Raw genomic sequence first — 16,093 nt, 5'->3', positions numbered from 1 at the left:
TGGATGGATGGGGTGGATGGGGTGGATGGATGGATGGATGGATGGGAGTGGGGTGGGTGGATGGGAGTGGGATGGATGGATGGGGTGGATGGATGGATGGGAGTGGGGTGGGTGGATGGATGGGAGTGGGGTGGGTGGGTGGATGGATGGATGGATGGGAGTGGGGTGGGTGGGTGGATGGATGGATGGATGGGAGTGGGGTGGATGGATGGGTGGATGGATGGATGGATGGATGGGAGTGGGGTGGGTGGATGGATGGATGGATGGATGGATGGATGGGAGTGGGGTGGGTGGGTGGGTGGATGGATGGATGGGAGTGGGGTGGGTGGGTGGATGGATGGATGGATGGATGGGAGTGGGGTGGGTGGATGGATGGGAGTGGGGTGGGTGGATGGATGGATGGATGGATGGGAGTGGGGTGGGTGGATGGATGGATGGATGGATGGATGGGAGTGGGGTGGGTGGGTGGATGGATGGGAGTGGGATGGATGGATGGGTGGGGGGTGGATGGATGGGTGGGGGGTGGATGGATGGATGGGAGAGGGGTGGAGTGGACTGGAAGGAGTGGATTGGACTGGAGTGTGGCGGGGATTGGATGGCAGTGAATTGAATTGGGGTGGGTTGGATTGATCTGGGGTGGGATGGACTGGATTGGGTTGGAGTGGGGTAGGTGGGATGGATTGGGGTGGGGTGGGATGGATTGGAGTGGGATGGATTGGGGTGGATTGAAGTGGGGTGGGGTAGGGTGGGACGGATTGGATTGGGATGGATTGGATTTGATTGGGATGGGGTGGATTGGAGTGGGATGGGATGGGATGGGATGGGATTGGGATGGGATGGATTGGAGTGGATTGGAATGGGATGGATTGGAGTGGGATGGATTGGAGTTGGGATGGGATGGATTGGGATGGGATGGGATGGGATCGGATGGATTGGAGTGGAGTGGGATTGGAGTGGGATGGGATCGGATGGAATGGAATGGAGTGGGATGGGATCGGATGGATTGGAGTGGGATGGGATCGGATGGATTGGAGTGGGATGGGATCGGATGGATTGGAGTGGGATGGGATCGGGTGGGATGGGATGGGATCGGATGGATTGGCGTGGGATGGGATCGGATGGATTGGCGTGGGATGGGATCGGATGGATTGGCGTGGGATGGGATCGGATGGATTGGCGTGGGATCGGATGGATTGGCGTGGGATCGGATGGATTGGCGTGGGATCGGATGGATTGGCGTGGGATCGGATGGATTGGCGTGGGATCGGATGGATTGGCGTGGGATGAGATGGATTGGCGTGGGATGAGACGGATTGGCGTGGGATGAGACGGATTGGCGTGGGATGAGATGGATTGGCGTGGGATGAGATGGATTGGCGTGGGATGAGATGGATTGGCGTGGGATGAGATGGATTGGCGTGGGATGAGATGGATTGGAGATGGAGTGGGATGAGATGGATTGGAGATGGAGTGGGATGAGATGGATTGGAGATGGAGTGGGATGAGATGGATTGGAGATGGAGTGGGATGAGATGGATTGGAGATGGAGTGGGATGAGATGGATTGGAGATGGAGTGGGATGGGATGGATTGAGATGGATTGGAGTGGGATGAGATGGATTGGAGTGGGATGAGATGGATTGGAGTGGGATGAGATGGATTGGAGTGGGATGAGATGGATTGGAGTGGGATGAGATGAGATGGATTGGAGTGGGATGAGATGAGATGGATTGGAGTGGGATGAGATGAGATGGATTGGAGTGGGATGAGATGAGATGGATTGGAGTGGGATGAGATGAGATGGATTGGAGTGGGATGAGATGAGATGGATTGGAGTGGGATGAGATGAGATGGATTGGAGTGGGATGAGATGAGATGGATTGGAGTGGGATGAGATGAGATGGATTGGAGTGGGATGAGATGAGATGGATTGGAGTGGGATGAGATGAGATGGATTGGAGTGGGATGAGATGAGATGGATTGGAGTGGGATGGGATGGGATGGATTGGAGTGGGATGGGATGAGATGGATTGGAGTGGGATGAGATGAGATGGATTGGAGTGGGATGAGATGAGATGGATTGGAGTGGGATGAGATGAGATGGATTGGAGTGGGATGAGATGAGATGGATTGGAGTGGGATGAGATGAGATGGATTGGAGTGGGATGAGATGAGATGGATTGGAGTGGGATGAGATGGATTGGAGTGGGATGAGATGGATTGGAGTGGGATGAGATGAGATGGATTGGAGTGGGATGAGATGGATTGGAGTGGGATGGGATGGGATGGATTGGAGTGGGATGGGATGGATTGGGATGGGATGGGATGAGATGGATTGGGATGGGATGAGATGGATTGGGATGGGATGGGATGAGATGAGATGGATTGGGATGGGATGGGATGAGATGAGATGAGATGGATTGGAGTGGGATGGGATGAGTTGAGATGGATTGGAGTGGGATGGGATGGGATGAGTTGAGATGGATTGGAGTGGGATGGGATGGGATGAGTTGAGATGGATTGGAGTGGGATGAGTTGAGTTGAGTTGAGATGGATTGGAGTGGGAGGGGATGAGTTGAGTTGAGATGGATTGGAGTGGGAGGGGATGAGTTGAGTTGAGATGGATTGGAGTGGGAGGGGATGAGTTGAGTTGAGATGGATTGGAGTGGGAGGGGATGAGTTGAGTTGAGATGGATTGGAGTGGGAGGGGATGAGTTGAGTTGAGTTGAGATGGATTGGAGTGGGAGGGGATGAGTTGAGTTGAGATGGATTGGAGTGGGAGGGGATGAGTTGAGTTGAGATGGATTGGAGTGGGAGGGGATGAGTTGAGTTGAGATGGATTGGAGTGGGAGGGGATGAGTTGAGTTGAGATGGATTGGAGTGGGAGGGGATGAGATGGATTGGGATGAGATGAGATGGATTGGAGTGGGATGGGATGGGATGAGATGGATTGGAGTGGGATGGGATGAGATGGATTGGAGTGGGATGAGTTGAGATGGATTGGAGTGGGATGAGTTGAGATGGATTGGAGTGGGATGGATTGGATTGGAGTGGGCTGGGATGAGATGGATTGGAGTGGGCTGGGATGAGATGGATTGGAGTGGGCTGGGATGGATTGGAGTGGGCTGGGATGAGATGGATTGGGATGGGATGAGATGGATTGGAGTGGGATGGGATGGGATGAGATGGATTGGAGTGGGATGGGATGGGATGAGATGGGATGAGATGGATTGGAGTGGGATTGGGATGAGATGGATTGGAGTGGGATTGGGATGAGATGGATTGGAGTGGGATTGGGATGAGATGGATTGGAGTGGGATTGGGATGAGATGGATTGGAGTGGGATTGGGATGAGATGGATTGGAGTGGGATTGGGATGAGATGGATTGGAGTGGGATTGGGATGAGATGGATTGGAGTGGGATTGGGATGAGATGGATTGGAGTGGGATGAGTTGAGATGGATTGGAGTGGGATGAGTTGAGATGGATTGGAGTGGGATGAGATGGATTGGAGTGGGCTGGGATGAGATGGATTGGAGTGGGCTGGGATGAGATGGATTGGAGTGGGCTGGGATGAGATGGATTGGAGTGGGCTGGGATGAGATGGATTGGAGTGGGCTGGGATGGATTGGAGTGGGCTGGGATGAGATGGATTGGGATGGGATGAGATGGATTGGAGTGGGATGGGATGGGATGAGATGGATTGGAGTGGGATGGGATGGGATGAGATGGGATGAGATGGATTGGATGAGATGGATTGGAGTGGGATTGGGATGAGATGGATTGGAGTGGGATTGGGATGAGATGGATTGGAGTGGGATTGGGATGAGATGGATTGGAGTGGGATTGGGATGAGATGGATTGGAGTGGGATTGGGATGAGATGGATTGGAGTGGGATTGGGATGAGATGGATTGGAGTGGGATTGGGATGAGATGGATTGGAGTGGGATTGGGATGAGATGGATTGGAGTGGGATTGGGATGAGATGGATTGGAGTGGGATTGGGATGAGATGGATTGGATTGGAGTGGGATTGGGATGAGATGGATTGGATTGGAGTGGGATTGGGATGAGATGGATTGGATTGGAGTGGGATTGGGATGAGATGGATTGGAGTGGGATGGGATGGGATGGATTGGGATGGGATGAGATGAGATGAGATGGATTGGAGTGGGATGGGATGGGATTGGGATGAGATGGATTGGAGTGGGATGGGATGGGATTGGGATGAGATGGATTGGAGTGGGATTGGGATGAGATGGATTGGAGTGGGATTGTGATGGGATGGATTGGAGTGGGATTGTGATGGGATGAGATTGATTGGGATTGGGATGAGATGGATTGGGATGAGATGGATTGGGATGGGATGGGATGGGATGAGATGGATTGGGATGGGATGGGATGAGATGGATTGGGATTGGAATTGGGATGAGATGGATTGGGATGAGATGGATTGGGATGGGATGGCACGGATTGGAGTGGGATGGGATGGCACGGATTGGGATGGGATGGGATGGGATGGGATGGATTGGGATGGGACGGATTGGAATAGATTGGGTAGCAGTGGACTTGGAGTGGGGTGATATAGGGTGGAGTGGACTGGGGTGGATTGGATGAGGTGGGATTGGATTGGTGTTGCAGTGGATTGGTATGGGGTGGACAAGATTTTAGTGGGGTGGATTGTGGTGGGATGGAGTGGGGTGAATTGGATTGGATTGGACTATGGTGGGGCAGTTTGTTTTGGATTGCAGTGGTTTGGGATTGGAGTGGTGCAGGTTGTTTTGGATTGAAGTGGGGCCGATTGGAATGCCACAGAATGTTTTGGATTGGAGTGGGGCAGAATGGAGTCGGGCATATTGGGTTGGAGCAGATTGGAGTGAGGCAGATTGTTTTTCAGTTTGAATGGGGCAGATTGGAGTGGGCATATTTGAGTATGGCAGATTGTTTGGGATTGGAGTGGGGCATATTGTTTTTGATTGGAGTGGGTCAGCTTGTATTAGGGTGAACAGTAGTGGGGTGGCTTGGCGAGGGGTGAATTTGGTTGTGTGGGGTGGACTGGATGGGAGAGGGGTGGATTGGATAGCAGTTGGGTAGATTTGGGCAGGGTGAATTGAGATGGAGTGGGGTGGATTATAATGAGGCATATTGTTCTGGATTGTAGTGGGGCAAATTGGACGGGTTAGGGTGGGGCGGATTGTTTTGGCTTAAAGTGGGGCAGATTGGAGTGAGGTGGGGCGGGTGGAGTGGAATGGAATAGACGGGTGGAGGGAGGCAGATTGTTTTGGATTGCATTGAGGCAGATTGTTTTGGATTGGATTGAGGCAGATTGTTTTGGATTGGATTGAGGCAGATTGTTTTGGATTGGATTGAGGCAGATTGTTTTGTATTGGATTGAGGCAGATTGTTTTGTATTGGATTGAGGCAGATTGTTTTGTATTGCAGTGGTGCAGATTGTTTTGGATTGCAGTGGTGCAGATTGTTTTGGATTGCAGTGGTGCAGATTGTTTTGGATTGCAGTGGTGCAGATTGTTTTGGATTGCAGTGGTGCAGATTGTTTTGGATTGCAGTGGTGCTGATTAGATTAGGGTCGTTAGGGAGGATTGGATTGGATTGGGGTGGAGTGCTGCAGGATAAAGTGGGAGGTTTGTATTGGGGTGGATTGCTGCAGGTTAAAGTGGGGCAGATTGGGGTGGATTGTAGTGGGGCGTATTGGAGTGGGTGGATTGATATACACTGCACGAATGTGTTAAAGCATCATTTAATAAATAACACATTATACGGAAACCATGTTGCTTCAGCAAGTTGTCATCTTTTGATCATCTTTTGAAAAGAGTGCCCAGGAGCAACAAACCGAAGAAAACATGAGTGGAAAGTAAGAAAAGACAACTTGGCAAAATAAAAGAAAGGTGACTTTAAAACTAAAACTTTTCAAGCTTGTTAGCTGGGCACGTTTTTTGCCAGTCATAGGACTACTTTTTGCAGGGCACTAGAAGTTAAAAAGAACAAATAGTACCTCGATCAGGTGGGGAGCCGGGGAGGGGAACTAATTGACTAATTGATCTCTGCTGCACACCGAGGAATGGAAATGACGCCAGGCCTGTTTTGACTAATTACCAGGCTGTTAAGAAGAGTGCCACCCAAACCAACAAATGGTGAGCAACAGGCGGGCTCCAGGCCCTTAACAGTGCTCAACAGTCTCGCAAGCGTGACGCAGGTGCTCGCCTGCTCGACCCTAAAAATGTGTTTCTGCAGTTCATTATCCTTTCAGAGACTTAAAGTAAATCATGTTTCATTTTAAAAGAATTTCAGCTGCCATTTGAATTTTGGAAGGTGTCGCTGAGATTACATGGCTTTGCAGAACATGTTCAACTCGCTAGTGGGAGGAAAGATGCCGCCCTTAGACCAAAAAGAAAATGACACTTTCTGCCCCTCCAGTCCTACTCTGTGTACAACACAAAACAAAGGGCCTGAAGCATACCAAGCAACCACTCCCGTCCCTATATAGAATAGCCCAAGAAACCAGATCGGTCCCAGCCTTTTAAGTGTAGCTCTCACTGACTGGGGCTGCAGCTAGGATTCTTCTACAGTTCTGAAAAACGTATATTTCAAAAAATCCTGTACATAATGCTTTTGAAATATACTTTTGAGGCCGATCAGGGACTGCTGGACCCAATTGTGTGTGTGCTTATCGTATGTATACTCAAAAGGCCAGCAAGTGTCTCTTTAAATGTAACATTGAAAACGATTAGGGAGGGGCTGTAGCCAAGTGTTTAGTGGGAAGAGCACGTCAGTAAACAGCCCATCAAGTACAAAATGCTTTTGAGAAAAAGGTGTAGATTGAGTCGACTCTCCATCCTCGTGTAGCAAGCAAACAGTCTCGTGAGTGGAGAAAGTCCTGTCATAAGAACATGTCCAAGATGATTTTCTACAGGTTGGTGCATTCTGGGTCAGCAGCTCATAATGGCAATAAAATATTTTAATTATTAAGCTTTACTAGACAATATTGCTCTAAGGATCCAAGCATGCCACACCTCGGTAACACAGAGAATACTTGAAGTGTGTAGCACATAGCACTGTACATATTAAATTACTCCCCTGAAAACATCCACTTTGGTCATGTAAACAAGTTGAGTGAAAGATTTCACATACACCACCACATTCTGGGTTTCCACACTTCAGAAACTCCCTCTTTGCTGTTGTGGTCTTTGCCAGGTGTGCTAGAAAATTTGATCTTAAAAAAAAAGGTGGTCTGTGAGTCGCTAACTGCATGAGTAAGAACGTCAACTAGTTTCTTAAATATATTAGAAATGTCTTTCTAGCCCCTTTATCGCGGGGATGCTGTAAAATCACTTACTTCAGTCATTTCTCAGTGTACTTATTGTGTTACGGTTCTTTTCTTCCAAGGCCCTTCCTTCGTCCATGGTGATAGTAGCCGTCTACTGCCCAGTAGTGGCGGCTGTCTTCATCGTTCTTAAGATGGTCAACTACCGCTTGCATGGGGCGCTGGATGAAGGGGAAATTGTAGAGCGGAGTAACAGCCAGCTGGCTGAGGGCGGAGCCAAAACAGAGCGAAGAGACCGCTCCACCAGGAGAGAGGACAGTAATGGGCCCAGGTGAGCCAATTGGATTATGCAGAAAATCTCTGTTTTTAATGTGTCCGCTGATTGAGTTGCAGTGGTATAAAGTGAAGCTAACGGTAATTCATGTTTTGTTGATGTTTTAAGACTATGCAAGTGTACCAAATTAATTGCGGCCACATCAGAACACCAGTGGCTGCTGATTAACTCATTTTGAAACCCAGGGTGAAGCGAGGGCATGTACATTTGAAAAATATGTACACCTGGTGCACTACCTGCACCAAGATGTCGCAGTGAGCCCTTTCCATTGGTAGCTGCTCTTTCTTCCCATGGCCTCTGTCACTATTTTTCATTTTCAGTATGATAAATTTGTAACACGTGCTATGGACTTTAGGTTCCCCCCCCCCTTTTTTGTTATTCTTCGGTAATTGTTACAAATTACTTTTATCATATTCCGAGGTATGCAGAATGAACTGGACAGATATGCTTGCTCAAATAATAATAAAAACGAAAAGAAATCGGAAAAGCTTGCTTATCAGATATGTAGCTACTTTGTAGGGGCTTCAGACCTTCACTGAATTTGAGCCAGTTTTCCTGAAAAATACAAACTTTTGAGACTGAATATTTTTCAGGCCTGGGCAACTGAGCGTTCCCATTGAATTCTTTATTGACCTGCACTTTTGCTTGTTCATTTGACCTACTAAGGTACAAGTCAAAAAAGAAATGCAACTCTGGGTTTTCTTCTGCTCTGCGACCACCAGGGCAAAGAGTATGAAACCCATCTAGTTAGTGACCTGTTAAAATTATGCCATAGGAGTTGTCTTAGGGTATTTCCAGATTTTACACAGGCTCAAGTTATAAGGGGAGTTTTTAAGATGATTTATGATGTAATTTTTTAACAGTAAGAAATATTTAGTGTAATTAGCATATTTTGTTAAACCTGTATATTTTGTTCACATGAATACAATCGTTCATCGGTGACAAACGGAAAAAACCCCAGCTGGTTGCTTTCCCTGAAAAGTACCTTATAGTTCAGCATGTGCTAGGTTCGTTTGCAAGCAGTGCTGCACATAATGACAAGAAGGTAGATAAGAACACTGGCAGTGATGTGGTAAGATAAAGACGCATTGCGGATATGATTGAAGGTGTCCTATGCTTAAGAAAAGATAATAGGTAAAATTTGGAACATCTTTACATATTATATTTACTTATGCGGCAGACGAAACGTGTATATAAACGTTCAGTTCAGTGTGCTCCATTTAAACTCTTAGGAGGAAATGATTGGACGTGGTAGGGTATGTTAGAAAATGTTTTTAAATACCACTGTGAGTAGATAGTTGGCATAGGATTGTATGCTGTGTATAGGTAGCGTGTCGCCCTATTTCCTCTCTTTGAAGTGAGGTTGGAGAGTCTGAGTTTTAACATTAAAAAAAAAAAAAAAAAAAAAAAAACTTTTTCTAAACCTTTTTATTGAGCATTCTTTCGTTACATTATTAACAATACAGTGAGAGTTTAATCAGCCGTTAAAGCAGTGTAACATTCTGTTGGGTAATTACCACAGGGTGAAACGTGAATGCTGCCACTTTGCGCACCATTGGGGGATGATGCACTGCTGGAAGGGACTGCCAGAACCAGCAGTGAAGGGAACACAACAGTAACAATAGTACTGGCTTGTGAGCAGCATAGGGGGTGACTGTTCGAGGTACTGTAGTTCCCCGGGTGTGGTCAGGGCAGCACTGTGACTGTTCGAGGTACTGCAGTTCCCTGGGTGTGGTCAGGGCAGCACTGTGACTGTTCGAGGTACTGCAGTTCCCCAGGTGTGGTCAGAGGCAGCACTGTGACTGTTCGGGGTACTGTAGTTCCCTGGGTGTGGTCAGGGGCAGCACTGTGACTGTTCGAGGTACTGCAGTTCCCTGGGTGTGGACAGGGCAGCACTGTGACTGTTTGAGGTACTGCAGTTCCCCGGGTGTGGTCAGGGCAGCACTGCGACTGTTCGAGGTACTGCAGTTCCCCGGGTGTGGTCAGGGCAGCACTGTGACTGTTCGAGGTACTGCAGTTCCCTGGGTGTGGACAGGGCAGCACTGTGACTGTTCGAGGTACTGCAGTTCCCTGGGTGTGGACAGGGCAGCACTGGCGTGGAGAAGCAGGTCAAACATCTCTGTTGTGATGAGATTTTGGGGGACATTTGTGCTCCCGAGGGCCAGAATGGGGGTTCAGGGCACCAAGTGTCAGAGGAAGGTTTGTGCATGCATGAGCACTAGGCGTCTTGTGGGGGATGATGCTCCTGGTGTAGGGCGGGAGTATGATGTCCTTGATGACTGCCTGGAACTGGAGGTTGAACATTGTTCTGGTGGTAACGTCTGTATTTTTTAAGAGAGGCACAGGAAGCATGCACGTGTAGTAGGCTTTGAGATTTCAATAACAGGTACTTAACAGAAACCGTTATCTTGAGGCCACCAATCGTGTGACAGTGTAGACCAGTGTTTTTCCAGACAATTAGCTACCCACTGATGGGTCACAACCCATTTTTTTGGTGGGTCCTGAAAATCCAAGCAATAGATAAAAATTACTTTATAGTCTGTTTATCTTCCCACATTTGCTGCCCTTTAAAAACAGCCTGAATGTCAAGCTATGTTTTCTGATAAATTACTACTTATGTTTTTTTTAACAGAGGGATGTGGGGTACAGGGAGTGTGAAAGGAAAGGCTGTAGGCCGTAATTATTTTTGCAACATTCAACAAAATGTAAATACCTGTAAATGAACTCTATGCATTCAGCAGTTAGGAAATCAAAAATTAAAGCACTTTTTGTAATTCTGAAGTGTGATTGAAACAAAGATTTTAAAAGGATCAATTAAACAATGCACTTTACATGGTGATGCACAAATTATACATATTCACTGAAACCCGATTTCCACACACTATCATTTGTTTGCAGTATAGTTTCATCAGTAAAACTGTATGTCTTCAATTGTAGTGATCATTTCAGTGGAAAATGTGCTGTCTGTAAATTACATTGCATTACCACACAATGCTTTAGTTACAATAAAAATGTGCCCGCCTCATGTTCATTAAAGCTAGGTGGGTTGCGGAAGTTAGTCATTCTAAAAATTGGGTTTTGGGTCTAAAGTTTAGTAAGCACTGGTGTAGACCAGTGGCACAAATTGAATTGACACAGAATTGCAAATAGGATGGACTAGTGGAACTTCTTTTTAGTGGTTTTCAAATTTGAAATTGCACCTGCATTTTAATAGCAACTTTAGTGTTTTGGCTCGTACCATGAACATGCGTTTGAGAGTGAACTGAAGGCCTGTGAAGGGTGTACACTGTGTGCGACTTGTGCTGGAAGTGGAACTCTTAAGAGTTATTGCCTACACATTGACCTAGAAATTCAAGTGCAGTAATCTGCACAAGCTTCAGCTCTGGTGTCCTGAGTTATAAATGCACCCTTAAATTGGCCAAGTACCCGTGTTGTTGGGTGATTTTCAAAGGCTTTTGCCACATCCTCCAGATGCAGTCAGTACCTCCCACCTCAAGTGCCTTAGATTTGCTTATGCTAGACTACAAACTCTTCCTTAGCTGGAAAGTATTGTATTGGTATGTTTTGGTGCTAAAGCTCTCTTCATTAGTCCCACAGCTGGCTCCTTTGACTGAGTGGTTTCATACAGCACCTCACACCTAGCTCTGGCTGTTTCTGTGAGTTCAATCAATCAATCTGTAGATTTTTAGAGTGATTATTGCCACCCTTGAGAACTGCTATGGTCCAGTTGATTAGCTGAATAATCAGGTCTTCAGAGATTTTCTGAACTCTGGAAGAGATGGTATTGGGTCTGGAGATGAAAGGGTAACTCATTCCATGCCTTCACTGCTAGGTAGGAGAAGGAGTGACCTCTGCATCTGCTATGTCTCACCTGGGAGTGAGGGCTAGAGGAAGGGAAGCAGAGCGGAGATGTCTGGAGGGCTGATGGAGATTCAGGCTGTGGCTCAAGTAGGAGGGTCAACAGTTGTATAGAGCCTTGTATGCATGAGTCAGGAGCTTGAACTGGCATCTTTTCTGTACAGGGAGCCAGTTAAGGTCCCTGTGATAGGGTGTGATGTGGGTTCATCTAGGGAGATGCAAGATTAGTCTGGCTGCAGTGTTCTGTATGGTTTGTAGTCGTTGGAGGAGGTGTGCTGCGATCCCTTCGTTCATATTCCAGTCGATTGGAGATGTTGGCCTGGGTGATGGTGTGTATTGAGATTTGGCGTAGCCATTTGAATTCCTTACGAAGCATGAAGAAGCAGGAGGAGGTGACAGAGATGACCTGAGTTGTCATAGTTAGCTTGTCCAGAATGATGTGTAGGTTTTTAGTGTGGGTAGCAGTAGGTCCGAGTTCTGAGGACAACCAGGATGTTTTTTCAATGGAGAGCTTTTGTTTCTGAAGATCAGTACCTCTATCTTGTCCTTGTTGCGCTTCGGGAAGTTTTCCTTCATCCAGTTGGCGACGTCTGTCATGCAGTTGTGGAAGTTGGTCTTGGTGCTGGTGGTGTCTTCGGAGAGGGAGAAGATGAGTTGTGTGTAGTTGGTGTAGAATAGGATGTTGAGGTGTCATACAAATATTGAAGAGGGTGGAGCTGAGTGAGGATGGTTTCCTTGGGTCGGAGGTGAAGAGGGAAAGGTGGACTTTTTCCATTCTTCTGGTGAGGAAAGAGGCGGTCCATCTGAGAGCGGCTCCTTGGATGCCTATGTTGTGCAGCCTTGAGATAAAATGTGATAGGAGACCATATCGAAGGCTTCCAAGAGGTCTCTCCTTGGTCAAGTAGGGCTCTGATGTTGGTAGCTGGGATGAGGGCGGTCTCAGTGCTGTGGCTGCGGTGGAGTCCCGATTGGGAGGAGTCTAATAGGAGATTCTGTTCCAGGTGTGAGGAGAGTTTTTGGTTGATGGCTTTTCCTAATAACGGGAACAGGGAGATCAGTTGGTGGTAGTTGAGTTCTCTGTGGTCTGCCAATGGTTTCTTTAGTAGGGTGTTGACTTCTGTGTGCTTCAAGTTCTCAAGGAAGGTGGCCATGGCAATTGTAGTGTTGAACAAGGTGGTGAGTATGCAACTGATTCTGGCTTTACTAGGTTGAAGATGTGGTGAAGGAATGGGTCAGTTGGAGCCCCTGAGTGGACCAAGTCCATGATAGAGGCAATATCTTGTAGTGCAAGCTGGCTCCATTTGGTTAGTCGAAAGTCTGTGATTGTAGTGGGGTAGTTGTGTCTCTTGAACAAGTCAGTGGCTTGAGGTTTGAAGTTTTGTGTATGTGTTGGCAGTCTAGTGGAAGAAATGTGCAAGGTTGCCTCAGGGGTTCCTGTGAGGGAGTAGTGTTTGTTGCAGCTGAGGGATTGGCAAATTCTTTTTCAATGTTGAAGAGTTCTTTGCTCCTATTGGAGCTTCATTCGATGCATGAAGCTAGGGTATTTTTATTCTATTCTCCTCGACTGTCTGTGGTAGAGGTTAAGGGCTATCTTGAAGACAGTTGTGTTGGTTGTGTCCTTCCTTTTGCATCGTCTCCCAGTTGTTTACAGTGTCATTTAGCAGTTATGAGGTTTTCAGTGTACCAGGTAGCCTGCTAGATGGACCTGTGGGTGTTGTTGCCACTGGGAGCAATGCTGTCAGCACAGTTTGTGATCTAATTGTTGAAGTTTCTGGTGTTCTGGTCTAGATTGTTGAAGGAGATGGGGTGAGTAGTATTGAGGGTGTTGATCAATGTGTCCATTGAGCCTTTGCTCCTGCTGCGGTGGGTGGTTGTTGGGCAAGTTAGGGGCAGAAGTCTGTGACCTGGTGATGTTGAAGTGGATGATGGAGTGGTCTGTCCAGGTAAATTCTGTGGTTTGGCTGTACATTATCCAGTCAGTTGAGGTGAAGGTGGGGGCCTAGGTCCCAAATCTTTCTGGTGTGTTTGCATGGTGAGCATGTGTTGAGAAGGCTGCATACAAGTCAGTATTTTTGTTCAGGTGTTGTGTGTGATGTGATAGGGGTGCAGCTGGTTGGTGGGGTTGTGTATATGCTGTGGCAGGTGAAGTGGTAGTAGGTGCAGGTGAAAGGTCCTAACTTGAAGTGTATGTCGTCGTGATAGCAGTGTTTGTTGCGGCGACAAGGGTGTAGAGCTCGGCGATGGTGTACCTGCGGGGGTCAGGGGTTGTGGCATTGTCCGCGGTCCAGGTGTGGACTGGTTTGGTTTTGTTTCACCCGCTGTGCACTCCCTTGGCGCAGTCGCTGCTGCCTTCATGAAGTAGGTCTTAGGATGGGTGGGCTTATGTTGGCCTGTGGTGTGCGTAGGGTCACGGGCAACCTGCGTGAGCCAGATGTTCATGCTGTGGAGGAGGTTGGGAGTGATAATGTCATTGTGGTTGGTCATCGAGATAAAAGTTGAGGTCGCCGAGTAAAATGTAGTTGTTGAAGTTTGTGACGAGGGGGGGGGAGGGGGACAATGAAGTCGGCGGTAAAGTTGCAGTTGCTGGACGTAAACCTGGAGGACAGTAGGCGAGGGTGGCCATGATGGAAGTTTTGCTGTCTGTTTGGAGGCCGAAGTTGACGTGTTCCATGGCTGAGGTGATGTCGCACTTTGTGATGGTGTATTGGATGGATTCCTTGTGTATGATGGAGATCCCTCTGCCAGGCTTGTTGATGCGGTCGCTGTGGGTAAACTTGTATCCTTTTCATATTGTGGTGGCGATATTGGACTCAGATGTGGGGTGGAGCCCAGGTCACAGTGAAGCGGAGGACCTTGAGTGTGAGGGTGGAGAAGAGGCCCCAAATCTCAGTGGTATGGTTTGCATGGTGAGCATATGTTGAGAAAGGCGCATGCAAGTCAGTATTTTTGTTCAGGTGTTGTAAGTGGTGTGTAAGGGGTAGGGCTGGTTGGTGGGCTGGTGTATGTGCTGTGGCAGTAGGTGCAGGTGAAAGGTCCTAACTTGTAGTGTATGTCAGCGTGCTAGCAGTGTTTGTTGCTGCGTCTGGGTCGTGGGTGTAGAGCTTGGTGATGGTGTATCTCGCGAGGCGGGAGGGTAAGGGGTTGTGGCACTGTGCGCGGTCCATGTGTGGATAGGTTTGATTTTGGTGCATCCGCTGTGCTCACCCACTGCGCGGTCTCACTGCTGCCTTCATTCAGTAGGTCCTAGGGTGGGCGAGCTTCTGTTGGGAAGAACAGTGAGTGAGAAAACCTGGGCGGGCAGTGTCACTTGGTAAAATTGCGGCAACTGGATAAGGCTGGAACAAGCAGGAACTGGAGACCACAGGCAAGTGGCAGGCTTGGTACCCAGGTGCCAAGATGAGTTGTGAGGTAGGCCTCTTGGTCAAGTCTGCAAAAATCCCTTGGCATCAGATGTTCAAGAACGAATATTTATTTACCAGTGCTCAACAATGTAATTGTGCTCAGCTCTGGGTCACTTCAGTTCAGAATCAGAAGAACCTTCATTCCCTGGCACCTCTCCTGCTTTCTATCATTGAATTTAATTTTTACGTCTTTTGATCCTATTGCCCATTTTCTACTTAAACAACTTTCTCAACTTACACTGTGATCGCTGCACAGAAAAAAAATCTCTCACCAATTCATACATCTTAGTCTAACTCGCCCTCTAAAACTCTCTTCACCAATTCCCTCCATAAAGTTTCTAATGACATTAAGAATACCTCGTAAGACATAATACCTTGTGTTTTTATTGCCGAGTTTACCTAATTGCCGAACTTACCTATTTTTATTTTTTTTCCTACCTCAATATACACTTTCTCGCTCTCTGCAGGGGAGAGAGCTCAGCCCCCACTGGCTTGGACCATGCCACACAAAACTCCCAAATAAAATAAATGATAGCGCAGCCAGTAATAACTGATATTCACTGTGGATTTTAACAAGTGAGTCCTACAAGATGTGCTTTTAATCCGCATGTGTTCCTGGTTAAGAACAGGCCAGAGGCCTTTGATAATGTTATTTTACAAGTGTAGACCCACAAATACACAGAACGAATAATAAACATGACTGTCACGTTTACAAAGAAGTACCGATGCCCCAGTTAATGTCTAATTGGCGCCTCCAGGTAAGATGGGTGTTGAACCCACCACTTCAGAAGGAAACGCTCCAAGTACGCTTTGTTTCCTCCGCTAGCTTGGATAGCTGGTGATGTGTTTTTCCTTTTGTTCGGTTGCAGCCTAATTACTGATGTCGGATGGTAGGAGTTGATCCAGATGGAACGGAAGGCCGCAAGTCAATAAGGAAGCCACCGTCCGGTTCTGTCTTTAATTACAGACCTTGATAGATGAATGAACCCGCAAAGGCGGCCTTCATGCAGAGATTAAAGATGAACCAATAGCAAAATGCCAAATTGCGTTAAGTTGTAAAATCTTGCTGTGGCAAGAGTGCCCTGTGATCATTAGGCGTGGTTTATTATGTTACGTTATGCAGCGTTTGTACCGCACCCTATTTATTTACCCTTCTATTTAGTTTTTTTTGGCTCGTTCTGCTTACAGATTACTTTTGCAGTTGTTTGGTTTTCACAGC

General features: G+C 47.4%; 1 protein-coding gene across 5 annotated transcripts in view; it reads left to right on the top strand.

The window, feature by feature from the left end:
* Positions 1-16,093, top strand: part of PCNX1 (pecanex 1) — a 436,152-nt gene that overhangs the window by 73,872 nt on the left and 346,187 nt on the right. For all 5 annotated transcript variants that reach the window (XM_069208962.1, XM_069208959.1, XM_069208961.1 and 2 more), the window contains exon 2: positions 7,404-7,612. In XM_069208962.1, the coding sequence (XP_069065063.1) occupies positions 7,404-7,612 (209 nt within the window). The remainder of the gene's footprint in view (positions 1-7,403; positions 7,613-16,093) is intronic.

The sequence above is a fragment of the Pleurodeles waltl genome, chromosome 9 (genome assembly GCF_031143425.1).
Source record: "Pleurodeles waltl isolate 20211129_DDA chromosome 9, aPleWal1.hap1.20221129, whole genome shotgun sequence".
NCBI classification, from domain to species: Eukaryota; Metazoa; Chordata; class Amphibia; order Caudata; family Salamandridae; genus Pleurodeles; species Pleurodeles waltl.
This window is presented reverse-complemented; position numbering and strand designations above follow the sequence as displayed.